We start from the raw sequence: 14,027 nt of genomic DNA on the forward strand, positions 1-14,027 counted from the left end.
TTTTCAAGACCCGAGTCCGACCCGGTTTTAAGTTTATAATATTTTATATTATGTTATTTTTATATATTATATAATTTAGAACATATTAAAAAATAAATATATATTAAATATATTATACTATTCTAATGTAAAAAATAAAATAATGTTAAGATGACTTTAATTTCAATAAATAAAAAATATTTAATATTATTTAATACTAAAATAAAATAAATGCTTTTAAAAAAATAAAAAATAATATGAGTAGGCTGAAAATGAGTTTTGGTTAATCTTTTGTAAATATTGGTCGGTTTAGATAAAATTTTAGGTCCATATTTTTTATTAGACCAAGCTTAATAAGTATAAAATATGTTAATATTATGCTTAAACTCGACCTAAATTCAGCTCGACCGGGCCGAGCACCTCTACTCTAAAGAAAAGGAATTGATAGTTTTTAACGTACAGCGTTTTAGAAAAGTTTATTGTTTTTAGTGGATATAGTTGATTGTCTTCTTATATTCTGCTTTTACAATTTTGTTTGTGTTTGGTATACTTTTACCGATTTTATGGATGTCTGATTTTTGAAATCAAATACAATTAATTAATAATAATATAAATACCATATATTGATTTGTATAAATGAGCCAGGTAAAAATCAAATAGCCAAAAAAACGAATGAAATTTAATTGGAAAAGGAATAAGGGTAAACTATACCTAGATAACTAAATTATTAGAAAATTTATATTTTAATTATTTAATTTTAAAAAGTTACAAAAATATCATTGAATTATTCGAAAATTTTTGTTTAAGTTATTAGATTATTAAAATGACTATTGTATAATCTTCTTATTTGTACTACTTACACCGCACAAATTGAAAGTTCTCATTATTCTTCTCTTCTACAATTCAGTTTTTTTTTATAAAAATAATTTTGAATATTACGAATCTGTAAACTAAAATCTAAACATCTTTATTCTCTAATCTTTGACACTAACAATCAGCTCGATTTGGATCTAAAGAATGTTCTTCTATTAGTCAATACTTATTGATTCTTGTATCGATCGTCAAATTATTGTTTGAAGCTTGTTAGCTAGACTTTAAAAAATAAAACGTTAACAACCCTGTGACATAAATAAAAACTTTTAAATAGTTCAGAGATCATTTTATAATTTTTCAAAATTAAATAATTAAAATATAAATTTATTAATAATTGAATGCAGTTTTTTTTTTTAAAAAAAGGGAAGAATAATTACTCTTCTTGTTTTTTTGTTGGGAGAAGTATAATACAAACAAATGGGTTAAAACTGAAAAGTTGGAGCTTTGTTATTAGTAATCCAAAAATAATAAGAATACCTAAGAAATTAAGACAAACCTTCCAAAAAAATATTTTAAGACAAGTCTGCAAAATGGTAACTGTAAGAATCGCACCAAACATTACCTGACAACGAATCCCCCAAAATGGAAAATAAAACAAAAGTTTCCATTCGATTTGGTTTCACCAGCATCATCGTCACCATTAATTCATCATCGTCATCTATCCATCTCCAGCATTCCTCAGAACCCTAACTCTCCGAATTCCCTATACTAATCATACTAATAAAACCCGTAAATCCCCTGTTTGCTTTCATGGTATAAAAAAGTTTCAGAATCATTTGAAATCTACTTGTTTTTGTTTATATTAAAATTATTATAGGATTTCTTTTCTGGGAGAGAGAGAGAGGTTATCGAAGATGGCTTCAACGAGTCCAACGAACCGATCCTCATCGGATGACATCATCGATGTGACGCCGCTTCTCTCATCAACAAGCAACGCGTCACGGGACGAGTCCAACCCGCGTCGATCCGTTCGTCGCCAGAGCCTTCGTGAAGCGGCTCGGTTCCTGCGCCGAGCCAGCAGCCGAAGAATGATGCGTGAACCGTCCATGCTGGTTCGAGAAACCGCCGCCGAGCAGCTCGAGGAGCGCCAGAGCGATTGGGCGTATTCGAAGCCCGTCGTGGTCCTCGACATTATCTGGAATTTCGCGTTCGTCGCGGTATCGGTTGGGGTTTTGCTCTCGAGCAGGGAAGAGAGGCCTGATACGCCGTTGAGGTTGTGGATAATAGGGTACGCTTTGCAGTGCTTGTTGCATATGGTTTGTGTTTGTGTGGAGTACAGGCGGCGGAGGAGGCAGCAGAGCATGGAGTACAGACCATTTAATGCCGGAGAGGAAGGGATTCTCAGCCCGGGATCGAGGGTGGATTCGGAGCAGTACGTGACATTGGCTCAGCTGGAAGAGGATAGTGGAAGGTATACTGTTCTTATTGATTCAGACCCATATTTGTAGTTGATGAATTTGAGAAGCTAAAATGATTATTCTTTTATTTGTTTTGAGTGTTCCCTCTTATATGTTAATTGTTAAGTTGAGATGAACATTACTTTCTGCAGTATAAAGTGAAATTATGGTTTCAGTAGGAAATGCGTTTAATGTGGGTTGGGGATTTTCATGTATGTAAAACCTGCCCTATGCATTTGAAATTAGTTAAACTATGTTCTTGGATATTGTTAGCCTCATCTGTTATAGGGTTTAAGTTGTGTATGATGTTACTGCAAACTCATTTTAATGGCTAAAATCATTTTAAATTTTGATGTTTTCAGCGGTTTTGCAAAGCATCTTGAATCTACAAATACTATGTTGTCATTCATCTGGTGGATCGTCGGATTCTACTGGGTATCTATAGGTGGCCAAGCATTAGCACGCACCTCGCCTCAACTTTATTGGTTAGTTGGTGTTGTTCTTCCATCCGCATTTTTGGGTCTTTGAAGGTTTTCCCCTATAACCGGACCCTAATGTAATGCTATTTTTCTGCAGGCTTTGTATAATTTTTCTCGGTTTTGATGTCTTCTTTGTTGTTTTTTGCGTTGCACTGGCATGCATCATTGGTATTGCTGTCTGCTGCTGTCTTCCATGTATTATTGCAATCCTATATGCTGTGGCAGATCAGGTAACTGTCTCATCTTCCTGCTTGCAAGATTATCATCACTGCACATGCACCATTGGTTGTCTGTGTGCTTTTGATGCTTGATTTTTGTGCTTGAATATATATAGTTCTGTTAATGGAGGTAACATGCTTTGCAAATTTATTTAGTATGGATCCTTGTGCTGTTTTGTGAACTTCTAACTTCCTACATGGATCTGGTTCAACTCAGGTAATTGTTTTAGTCACAGTGGACTAAATAATTGTTTGTTTCTAGAAAGTTTATAAAATATCAAGGCGGCTTTTGTGTGAGACACATATTGGACGTTTAAACTCTTTTCAGCTTTTTGATGCACTTTTCTTTTACTTGCTTCGTATGACCTCTTGGATCAGGAGGGAGCTTCCAAGGAAGACATCGAGCAGTTATCAAAATTCAAGTTCCGTAAAACTGACGATGATGGGAAATCTGCTGTTAATGTCCAAGAACCTGTTGGGGGAATAATGACCGAATGTGGAACCGATTCCCCTAGGGAACATGTGCTTTCCCCGGATGATGCGGTGAGCTGAAATCTTTTGTTTTTTGTTTTTATTCTGTTTATTTCCTTTCTCCTTCCTCTATGATTTGCCCCTTGGAAATTATAAGATAATTCATTTTGTTGTTGTGCAAGTTGAAAGGAGTTTTAAGTCAAGTACCGAACTGATATCGATTCTTGGGTTAATTTGTAGGAATGTTGCATTTGCCTTTCGGCTTACGATGACGGAGTTGAGCTACGGGAACTTCCTTGCGGTCACCATTTTCATTGTGCCTGTGTAGATAAGTGGCTACACATCAATGCTACCTGTCCACTCTGCAAATACAACATTTTAAAGAGTAGTAGCCACGAGGAAGTGTAGTAAGAAGGGAAACAATTATTTAGGGTCACATCTGCAACCTCTGATTGCGATTTTAGCTCGACAGAATATATGCACAGCATTCAATTTTGGCCTTTGTGGTGGTCTTATCATAGTGCTGGTGATAATCATGATGTGCTTGTTTTAGCTCTGGCCTTCATGGAGTCTTGTGTATATTCAATGTTTTACATTTTGCCGGGGCATCTATATGCACTGACTGAGTTGAAGTACTCATTTCTTTCTCCTCTATTATTCCATCATTTGATAATAATATGTCATGTCTACTCTTGTTTAAGGCTTTTTCTCTGCATTCTGAATTGATTTGGGTTGTTCTGAGAATATATATATATATATAAGCTTTTAGTGTCATGAACAAACTGAAACCACAAATTGAGTAAAATTAAAAAATTCAATAATTTTATATTTGATTTTTAAAATAAATTGCCTAAGCTACAACATTAAAGTAAAGTAGAATATTTTTCATTGAAAATTATATATTTAGAATACACAAGTGTGTTAAAAAATAATTACAATAAATAATAAAATAATAATACATAAAATATGTATGATATTAAGATAGAAATCATGATGTTGTAATAAATATATATATGCAAATGGTGAAGATAATAAATTGTGGATATTAAAATAAAACATATAAAAAAAACATTAAAATGATAGATTTGCTTAAGTGGTAAATTTAAGATTATATTAATCTAATTGGTGTAGGTTTATTAAAATAAAAACGTTTGAAAAATATTAAAATGAAGCCTTGGTTGAGTGTTAATTTAAGATTTTATTAATCTAATTGACGTGAATTCAAATTCACTATGCACATATTTTTATTTAACGGAGTTGGTCTGTAAAGTACTTAAATAATAGTATAGATATTAAAATGGATTGATTAAATTAAAAAAATTGAGGATAAATTTCAAAGTTGTACATAGACATTGGTTCGATGTGCAGTTGTACAAATGACCTTTGATTTTGCACGATTTTATACATGAAATTATGATTTGATCCAAATTTCTCAAATTATTAACATATTTAATGATATAACATCATTTTATTATATATTGCTAAAAAATAATTTATTTATCTAATATTAAAATAAATTGATATATTTATTTCTTAAAATGTGTATGATTGAATCATGTTATACCCCCTCCAATTTTGGACACATGGCAACATGAGAAATTACCGAAGAGGCACTTGCGGACGATCCCTTGCTCTTATTCTCGACTCAAATGAAGAATGAATCAACTCTTAAGCATTTTAGCCATCCTCTTGTCCTCAACATTCTCCTTTACATCCTCAATTTCCTTCCTCACTTTCTCGCCACATTGTCCTTCTTGTCTCTTCCCTTATTGATACTCTCATCAAGAAATCAAAAATCAAAGTTTCATGCATACATTTAAATGATAAACAAAGTTTCATGTGTATAATTATATCAAATTAAAGTTTATGTATCAATTTGCACATTAAATCAAATTTAATGTATAATTTTAAGATTTATCCCAAAATTTTAATATGCTTTCATTTGATACTGATTTATATATTTCTATATAACTGTTTTCTCTTTTACTTACATAAATATAATATAGTATAATATAATATAATATCCCTAAAACATGTGTATATTATATATGAATTGGAAGAGAATACAATACAAGAAACAGAGTCATGCATATATTTTTTTGGTAAATTATAATAACAGGATAAAGTCTAAACAACTAACGCGACTAGCATGACTCAAACTCAGATCACACATCGAAGCGATGAACATTTTTGACCATCAAACTATCACATAAGGTTTAGTCATGCATAAAATTTTAGTTAATGAGACTTCTATTTATGAAATTAAATTTAATGAAAGTGACTTAATACTATGATCCCCTTATTCTTGTTAGGTTGGTCTCTTCAATTAAATGAATAATTTTTTTCTTCAGCTCCTCCAAAAATTAATTACATTTTCAATAATTTAATTTAATTTTTTTTTTCAACACAATTTTTTTACCCCCTCAATTTTATTATTTTATTTTTATTCTCTAAACAAAGTCCGTAACTTCCGATTTTTTGATCTGCTCGGGATGTTCATTAAGTTTGTAAAATTAAAATTGAAAAAAGTATAAATTAATAAAATTAAACTCAATTCAGTTGATCTGAATTTTAATAATTCAACAAGAAGAAGATAAAATTATAATTCTTTAATAAATAATAATTATGTAAATAAATATTCAAATGCTAAGTAAAATGTCTATTTATATAACTCAAAAGTCTAGACGAATACAAAACCTTTCATTAGAGCGGAAAATTTAAGCTAAAAATGACAGGCCATGCATGCACCACCATTCTCATTTTGAGTGGGAATGTGTTATCTAAAAGTGATGAAAGTGTCGGGAAGGGAATTTGGAAAATGGAAACTTCTTTTTGCTTCTTCCAATTCGAATTGAATCACGGGGTTGGTTTCATATCTACATTAATATTTTTTTGGGTAAACTTTTTACGCTTTTTAATTTCAAAATTAGTCTTTAAAAATAATCTTTTACAAATTTAAAAACGATCAACTAAAAATAATTAATCATGACATTAATATCTTTCTTCAATTACACATAATTTTAATTGATATAATAATATATTTAATCTTCAATGTTTACATATTTTATCAATTTGATCTTAATTTTAAAATGTTAAATAAATTCAATCTCAACATTTACATAAATGTTGTAGAATAAATTTATTAAATTAAGATCAATATGACAGAATGTGTAACTTTAATAGATAAATTTGTTATCATACAAATTAAAATCATGTACAATAGATGAAAAATATTAATACCATAATTAATTATTCTTAATTGTCTATTTTTAAATATTTTAAAATTAACGATTTTTTTTTGTTAAAGAAACCAATTTGATTAAATTTGAAATTGATAAGGGCTGGACAGATCTTTTACCTAATTATTTGAGCATTTGGTAGAAATATACTACCTTTCCTTTTCGCTGGCAAACAATGGTTGTTGAGGCGGTGTCGTTTGATTCATATGTAAATGGCTTTTCACTTTTACAACATCGCGCTCCTCGATTCCTGATGACAAGGAAAATTGGGGTCTTCGCATTTCAGAAGCAACCAGAACAAATGCATCTTCGCTCCCCCCACGTGATCCTCGAAGAACGCTCCCGTAAGACCACGTTCTTCCTCCATCCTCATCATCTCATCAATACCGTCCATTCTAATGCTTCATAATTAAATAGCATTATATATCGTTTGATCATTACCCAAGCTCCAACTGCCACGATTCTTGATCATCACATTCCCCATCCACGGCTCTTCTTTCATCTTAGACGCAGGCTCAGTATCCTGCTGCCGTACTTGACAACTATTCCGCATCTTGTCCTCACCTTCTCTCCTTACGCGCTTCACCCCAATGGAAACTCCGAACAACTTAGGTGTCACATCCTCCTCCTCAGCCACCTCCTTCGAACCACTGTCCTCCGTACTTCTCGCCAAATCCCTCGCTGACAAAAGATCCAACGCCTTCCCTTCGGCCAAAATTGAATGACTCTCCAACTGACCGGAAGCATGGTTCGTCATCAAAGTTAATATATTGTTACACAATCCCTTCAACTGAGTCAACTCTTGTCTCAGCTGCATGTTTTCTTTTCTAAGCCTCTCGTTCTCCTCTAAAAGCTCCGATGTTGTAGTGCAGCTCGTCATTCCATTCAAAATCGTGGCTACAGGGGGCGAGTGTGACGAAATCACCTGCTCATCACCCGAATTAGAGGGGGATACTTCACAAGGAACAACTGCTACGGTCACAGTCGCCGGAGTAGCTGCAGGAGGAGATATTTTACGGCGATGTATGTCTCGGAGAAGTTTCTTCTCGCCTCTTCGAAAACAAGCGTTAGCGAACTCCCACCGATCCGGCACCATCTTTCTAAATCCCTAAAATAATAGTAATATTATAATTAAAAACTCATCTAATTTCTCTAATAGGCTAATTGTATTTGCTACTGCCTTATTTTTAGCATTTACATATGTGTTGAGTTGGCGTACGAAGCTAGAGAAGTTGTTATGTTTGAAGTATCTAGGGAGCAAATCGCGGGCGAATTCGGCGGGATGCCAAACGATGAAAGCTGATCCGTCTTCGTTCCACGAAATCAAGTCATCGACAGCGGGATCATCGACGAGGTGATAGGTTTTGGCAAGGAACGGAGTTGGCAAAGGTCGTTGCGAGTCAGCGGTGGCACTGGCTGTGGATCCGCAGGCCATGCGGTTCAGTCCTTGATCCGAATCCTAAACAACCAGAACTCTCCAGATAAAAGAGGGATACCTCTGCCGTGCCTTTAGCTCTCTGAACTCGTTGATTATATTAAACTCTAATCGGGTAAAGTAAGAATGTACGTTCGTTAGCCGAGAAAGTTACTAAAAGATCAAATAAATAAATGAAGAAAAAAATATCTTCAATGTTTCTAGAAAAAAATATTTAGTTTAGTCGGCGAAATTCAGATTCAAAGAAACAAAAGCAATTTCAAATGTGATCATTTTTATCTAATTAATTGAGAAATACATTAAAAAGAAATATCAAAATGTTGAAATCTAACAGGGAGAAGAAAAAGTGGATATAAGAAAACTAAAATAAATATTCATACCTGGAAAATTTTTCCTACCAACCAAACAAAAAGCAAGAAACACGGCTCATGCAGTGACCGTTGAATCAAAAGTTTTCAAATGTCAAGTTTCAAACACCATAACAGAGTTGAAAGCCGGGACGTTAAGAGCGGAGGATGGGAGGTTAGGTTTCATCATATTTCTAGAAGGTTCTTCTGGGTGGAGTAAGTGAAAAGAGAAGAAAATAGAAAATTTAGAAATTGTGAGTTGGAGAAAGAAAGGGGAAAATTGTACTGTAAGAAAGAAAGGAAAGGAAGGTGCCAGAAGAAGGGCGTAGTATTTATTATACGTTACGATGTATACCATCTCTTTTCAGAAGCTTCTCTTTCATTTTTGGATAATATAATTCTTTGGTAAAGTGATTAAAATTTTAAAAGGTTTTAAGGATTTACTTATTTATTACAGCGTGACCGCAGGTTGTGTTTATAAAGTAGCGTCTGTTTTAACGGATGATGAGAGATTTTTGAGTGGAATGGATGGGAAGTTGGCGATATGATTGGATAACCTGGTGGAGATTAAGGGGTTTGCAATTAAGACACGTGGAGGACGTAAAATAACAGTGGTTGGATTTCATATGGAAAAGATAATATATAAATATCACACAACATTTATATGGGACTTGGACTTTACCGAATAAACCATAATGGTATCTTTAGTGACAATTAGTCATTGTTTATGGTCAATAGCTTTCAAAGGAAATTAGGATTGCAACAGAGTAGGAGCAACTGAAATTTGTCTTCGAGTATAATTTTATCTAAATTTATCTTAATTTTAATTTAAATACAAATTTATTTTTTAAAGAGAAAAGTTTGTCTTAAATATTAAATTTAGAATTTATTAAACTTAATATTTAGAAATTGCAATAATAATATAAATTATTTTTAATGAGGAGCAATGCTAAGAGAAAAAAAAAATCATAAAACGAACTTAAAAATCAACTTAATTTACTCGATTTCCATTCATTCATACACGATAATATTTGATTCTTTTCAAAAAATATATATAATCCGACCTTTTGATATTGAGTGCTAATTTTGGCCCATCCCAAAAAAAATATATATAACTGGGTTTATTTATTTAATTCTGTGAAGAAACTGGGTTTTCTTTTCTTACAGTGAACTTTGGAGTTACTTTTAAGGCTATGAGACCCTCAACCCAAAGGTAAGGAAAATCGAACCACCTAAGAAACCAGCAATCAGTCATATAAGTCCCCATGTTATATGAAGACCAATTTTGTAGATAATAATATATGCACACAAACGAGATTATGCAGTTTATTTATTTAAACACTGAAACAATTACTTGCAGAAGGAAGCAACCACACAGCAAATTCACCAGCCAATTCTCTTACAAAGCTTGTAGCCAGACAAGATAGCACAAATTGTCATAACTAGAAATGTTGCAAAGGCCATGCTGGTTGATGCGATGGTTCCCTTCCTAAGTGCTGTGCCTCGCTCAACCTGTCCAATGGTTGGCACTGCTGCCGAAGCAGATGAGACGAGAAGATAAACCAACAACTGTTTTTCAGAGCAACCCCATGAATTAGCTTTTACACACAAGAATTATAAATAGCAGCGATACAAATAGTGTGTTTACAACGGCGAGTGGACTTGCCTGGTCAAGGACAAAGCTTAGGTAGTCTGAGGTTAAATCCGAGATCAGAATGCCTCTATGAGCAATGTCACTAATGCCTTTAAACAATTGGAAAGCTGTGTACACCAAAGCTATAATGGCTACAATGAAGCAGTATCTACACCAAGACAATACAAATCTCTGAGGTTTTCTCTCAGATTAAGGCAACTAGTAAATGCAAAATTACAGTTGTGCTTACATCAATTCTGGGTAATCGGTGAAGCTAGGAGATGGATGGTGTCTATTGTTTGTGGATGGGGTAACCAGTGTGAGAGCTGAGATAAAGGAGAAGAGAAGCACCAAGAACCGAAGGAAGAGATTCGAGTGACGATGTATCAAAGGTCTTGAGCTCCACCTTGTCGAAGCCACCGAGAAAGAGAACGGTGAAGGGGTTGGAAATGGCTGGTGCTGAGACTGAGAAATAGATGCCACAGGGGAAACACCAGGCATGATCCTAAAACCAATAGCCAAGACATGTTCTCTTTCATCTTTCACTGCTTCATCTACCTGCTCCATTCTTTAGTTCAAACTTCTTCCTCTGAAGCCTCTGCTTGTTTCAATTAAACTGAAATTCGACTTATTTCTTTAAGTTGGGACTTTTGTGAATATAGAGATCCTTCAAATAAAAAAAAATAGTTGATAATTCATGGGACTTTCAAGGGAAATTTCCTCTTAGTCATGGTTGGCAATTGGACAATACTGAATTACTAGAAAATTTCAGAGCTGACGTTTGTTCTTTCGAATGAGCTTTGAAGTCCTCCTATCAGTGAGCTGAGCATGGTTGGTGAGACAATCAATGGATAAGATTGAAGATCAAAGCTGAAAGGGATTTTGTTTAGGTCAACTCCTCATGGTCAATTTAAAACCATTTGTTTTTTAAACTCCATAAATGATAAAAATATCACTCTTACAAAGATTTATAAATGTAACACAAAGGAATTTTATAAGATCTTCGAACATTTGATAAATCCTAACTTTTGATCATCAAGGATCAGTTTTGTTTAAATTAAACAAGTATTTGTACATTTAATTCTCCCTATGAGACATTCTTAAAAGACTGGGGAAGAAAATTAGTATTTAGTTGAAGCCTAAGGCTTTGACTGGTATCCCCATGGATTGTTGCTTGCCCACTTCCATTGATCTCTGCACATCTCTGCTATACCATATTTTGCTCTGCAATATAGCAAACTCTTAAGATTAAAAGGACCTATCTTGTATTGTAATTGGAAATTCTTTTTAAAAGATTATCCATGTTAGCTGAATAAGCTATTAGGAAAAAGATGGGATTGTAAACATACTTCCAACCAAGTTCTTTTTGAGCTTTTTTAGTGGAAGCATAAACAGCTGTAGCATCTCCTGGCCTTCTGGGGCATAGTTTAATGGGGATTTTCTGCAATATTTTCAGCAGCAACAGTTTTATATTAGCATATATGAGAGCGAGGCTGAGAGAGAATGTTGAATGGGAATTGACAAATAGCATTTACCTTTCCAGAAGCTTCCTCAAAAGCAGCAACCATTTCAAGCACAGATGTACCACTGCCGGTTCCGAGGTTATAGGCAATACAGCCTAGAACAGCATACGAGTTTAATACAAACAGTATATTTGCCGAACGGTACAATAAATGAACTTAAATTAATGATATGAAAAAACTTGAATGAAACAAATTGATCACCTATATTCTCAGAGGAAAAAAGCTTCCTAACTGCAGCAATATGACCATCAGCTAAGTCCATAACATGGATGTAATCTCGAACCTGTCAATAAATGAGCAATCTCTTTTAGGAGAAAGACAGTTAATTTATATGCACACATGAAACAGATACAGTTGATAATGTTGACTGCAATCAACAAACAAAAACTTCTTATCCTACAAAAAATTGTTCTTTCTTCAAGAAGCAACTTTAGCTTTTAAAACACATACCGCACTGCCGTCCTTTGTTGGATAATCATGACCATATACATTAAGTTCAGGCAATCTGCCGACAGCTACTTGCTGTATGTAAGGCATGAGATTGTTGGGGATACCCTTTGGATCTTCGCCGATTTTACCACTCTCATGAGCACCCACAGGATTGAAGTACCGCAGTAAAATAATACTCCAATCTGGTTCTGCCTTCTGTATGTCTCGTGCAATTTCTTCTAGGAAAAGCTGGTAAAGTTTTCAGTTAAAACAAAGTTTAGCGATAACAATTCATGAGAATTTATCCGGTTTAAATCCAAGTAATGTACAACTATTTACCTTGGTCCTTCCATAAGGATTCATGGCCTTCAGCTCAAAATCCTCAACACATGGTATTTTTTCAGGTTGGCCATAGACTGTTGCAGAGGAAGAGAATACCATCTGTTCCCCCCCACCAAAATAAATAAATAAATAAATAAAGAAGCATTATCTTCTATTAGCAGTGGCTGAAGCATGGTGAAGAATTTAAAATATTGTCATACCTTTTTACAATTATATTTGGCCATGACCTCATACAGATTGATAGTTCCAATCAAATTGTTATCGAAATAACGACGAGGGTTACCGACACTTTCAGCAACGGCCTTAAGGCCAGCGAAGTGGATGACAGCGTCAAACCTATGGAGTTTAGTAATTACGAGTAGAAATCAATTTCTCATAACATTCATTTCAAGCCATTTCAGCATAATCCTAAAGCAAAACAAAAATCAAATTACAATATTCACCTTTCAATTAACCCGTGTACTTAGATAAAAAATAATTTAGACAAAAATGCAAACAGTAGAATAACATAAGTTCAACTCAAATGTAAATCACGAAAACTCATAACAAACCACAAATAATGAAAACCAATGAAGTTACCAGATCCTGGTAAACATACTTAGTCTTAGAGAAAAGCTTCTCCAAGTCATCCCTATTCCTCAGATCACCCTGCAACCAAACAAAGCCAAAATCAAAGCTATAAATAAAACCTTTATCGTTAGGTATTAAAACCAGAAAACCCAATATATGGTTTATCAGAAAAATAACAAAGAAACAGAGAAAAGATGTTTTTTTTTGTGAATTTCTTACCAAATTGAAGTCAAGTTTCTGGGAAAGCTCAGGACCCACCAAGTCCTTAACCCTATGAACAGCTTCAATAACAGAATTATCAAGATTGTCAATAATTGACACTCTGTATCCATCATTGAGAAGCTGCACGACAGTGTGGGTGCCAATGAACCCAGCTCCACCAGTAACAAGAATAGTTTTTTCTGAAGAACCCATTTTTGAAAAGATTATAAAGAGAATATTTCTATATTGAATTCAGAGAGAGAGGGAGATTGGGTTTATAAAGAAACCTTTTGTTTTTTTTATGACAAGATAGTGGGAAGAAGAAGACAGTTTTGGAAGTATGGAAGAGGAGGAGTTTGAGAAAATCAAGGAAACTATCTTTTAGCCAAATCAATGGGATGAGAATGCCTAGAATATGTAATGGCAATGATTGTGTAATAATCCCAAAAATAGTTGTGAAAGCTTTGAAATAGTGGAAAGTGTTATAAGCATCACAGAGGCAGTCCTTATCAGAAAAAGAGATGGCTGAGACAGCCATAACTCAATTTCACTCGGTAGTTATCTGTCTTTACTATTTTGGCGCGCTTTTCGTAGTTTCGGTGCAAAAAAAAAAGTTGGCATCATTATGAATTATTATTTAATGGATGATGATTGATTGAATCGATCAATTTCAACATCAAATAATCCAACCATGCCGTATTTATGATTCCAATGTAGTTATGGATTTTTCTTAAAGATCCCTTATCTCTAATATTTTATAGATTTTAGCAAATATAAAGGGATGTCTGTAGATCTTCCTGTTTCTTTGATTAACAAATCTAAATCCAAGAATTTCTCTCATCTACGGGATTAGCATCACATGGCGTAATTGCTTAGCTGACGAATTAAGTC

At 33.8% G+C, this 14,027-nt stretch overlaps 3 protein-coding genes, 1 long non-coding RNA gene and 1 pseudogene across 4 annotated transcripts; 2 read left to right on the forward strand and 3 right to left on the reverse strand.

Moving 5' to 3' along the window:
- Positions 1–1,344: 1,344 nt before the first annotated feature.
- Positions 1,345–4,117, forward strand: LOC107936426 (E3 ubiquitin-protein ligase At4g11680). The gene is made up of 5 exons (XM_016869155.2): positions 1,345–2,263; positions 2,612–2,734; positions 2,826–2,958; positions 3,325–3,489; positions 3,658–4,117. The coding sequence occupies exons 1-5, from the start codon at positions 1,707–1,709 to the stop codon at positions 3,823–3,825; spliced, it is 1,146 nt and encodes a 381-aa protein (XP_016724644.1). The 5' UTR covers positions 1,345–1,706; the 3' UTR covers positions 3,826–4,117.
- Positions 4,118–6,005: 1,888 nt separating this feature from the next.
- Positions 6,006–8,091, reverse strand: LOC107936374 (heat stress transcription factor B-2b-like; annotated as a pseudogene).
- On the forward strand, positions 7,254–8,344 carry LOC121211144 (uncharacterized). Its single transcript, XR_005906509.1, has 2 exons — positions 7,254–7,404; positions 7,529–8,344. It is a non-coding gene; the product is annotated as an uncharacterized lncRNA (long non-coding RNA).
- Positions 8,345–9,692: 1,348 nt separating this feature from the next.
- On the reverse strand, positions 9,693–10,838 carry LOC107936376 (CASP-like protein 4A4). Its single transcript, XM_016869094.2, has 3 exons — positions 10,322–10,838; positions 10,105–10,240; positions 9,693–10,007 (listed from the first exon to the last, which is right to left on the reverse strand). The coding sequence occupies exons 1-3, from the start codon at positions 10,636–10,638 to the stop codon at positions 9,822–9,824; spliced, it is 639 nt and encodes a 212-aa protein (XP_016724583.1). The 5' UTR covers positions 10,639–10,838; the 3' UTR covers positions 9,693–9,821.
- Positions 10,839–10,976: 138 nt separating this feature from the next.
- On the reverse strand, positions 10,977–13,674 carry LOC107936375 (bifunctional UDP-glucose 4-epimerase and UDP-xylose 4-epimerase 1). Its single transcript, XM_016869093.2, has 9 exons — positions 13,155–13,674; positions 12,964–13,013; positions 12,566–12,701; positions 12,363–12,464; positions 12,045–12,272; positions 11,796–11,877; positions 11,607–11,689; positions 11,421–11,512; positions 10,977–11,295 (listed from the first exon to the last, which is right to left on the reverse strand). Exons 1-9 carry the CDS (start codon positions 13,347–13,349, stop codon positions 11,211–11,213), a joined length of 1,053 nt encoding a protein of 350 aa, XP_016724582.1. The 5' UTR covers positions 13,350–13,674; the 3' UTR covers positions 10,977–11,210.
- Between the last annotated feature and the right edge of the window lie 353 nt (positions 13,675–14,027).

The sequence above is a fragment of the Gossypium hirsutum genome, chromosome A12, assembly GCF_007990345.1.
Source record: "Gossypium hirsutum isolate 1008001.06 chromosome A12, Gossypium_hirsutum_v2.1, whole genome shotgun sequence".
NCBI classification, from domain to species: Eukaryota; Viridiplantae; Streptophyta; class Magnoliopsida; order Malvales; family Malvaceae; genus Gossypium; species Gossypium hirsutum.

What these genes read in the sequence shown, in the direction of transcription:
- LOC107936426 (XM_016869155.2), top strand. Translation starts at nt 1,707, where the DNA reads ATGGCTTCAACGAGTCCAACGAACCGATCCTCATCGGATGACATCATC. An exon ending in CTGGAAGAGGATAGTGGAAG is followed by an intron (nt 2,264 to 2,611) that starts GTATACTGTTCT and finishes TGATGTTTTCAG; the next exon opens with CGGTTTTGCAAAGCATCTTG. An exon ending in TATATGCTGTGGCAGATCAG is followed by an intron (nt 2,959 to 3,324) that starts GTAACTGTCTCA and finishes CTCTTGGATCAG; the next exon opens with GAGGGAGCTTCCAAGGAAGA.
- LOC107936376 (XM_016869094.2), bottom strand. Translation starts at nt 10,638, where the DNA reads ATGGAGCAGGTAGATGAAGCAGTGAAAGATGAAAGAGAACATGTCTTG. An exon ending in ACCGATTACCCAGAATTGAT is followed by an intron (nt 10,241 to 10,321) that starts GTAAGCACAACT and finishes GTCTTGGTGTAG; the next exon opens with ATACTGCTTCATTGTAGCCA. An exon ending in TAAGCTTTGTCCTTGACCAG is followed by an intron (nt 10,008 to 10,104) that starts GCAAGTCCACTC and finishes TCTGAAAAACAG; the next exon opens with TTGTTGGTTTATCTTCTCGT.
- LOC107936375 (XM_016869093.2), bottom strand. Translation starts at nt 13,349, where the DNA reads ATGGGTTCTTCAGAAAAAACTATTCTTGTTACTGGTGGAGCTGGGTTC. An exon ending in AGAAACTTGACTTCAATTTG is followed by an intron (nt 13,014 to 13,154) that starts GTAAGAAATTCA and finishes GTTTGGTTGCAG; the next exon opens with GGTGATCTGAGGAATAGGGA. An exon ending in AAGCTTTTCTCTAAGACTAA is followed by an intron (nt 12,702 to 12,963) that starts GTATGTTTACCA and finishes TAAACTCCATAG; the next exon opens with GTTTGACGCTGTCATCCACT.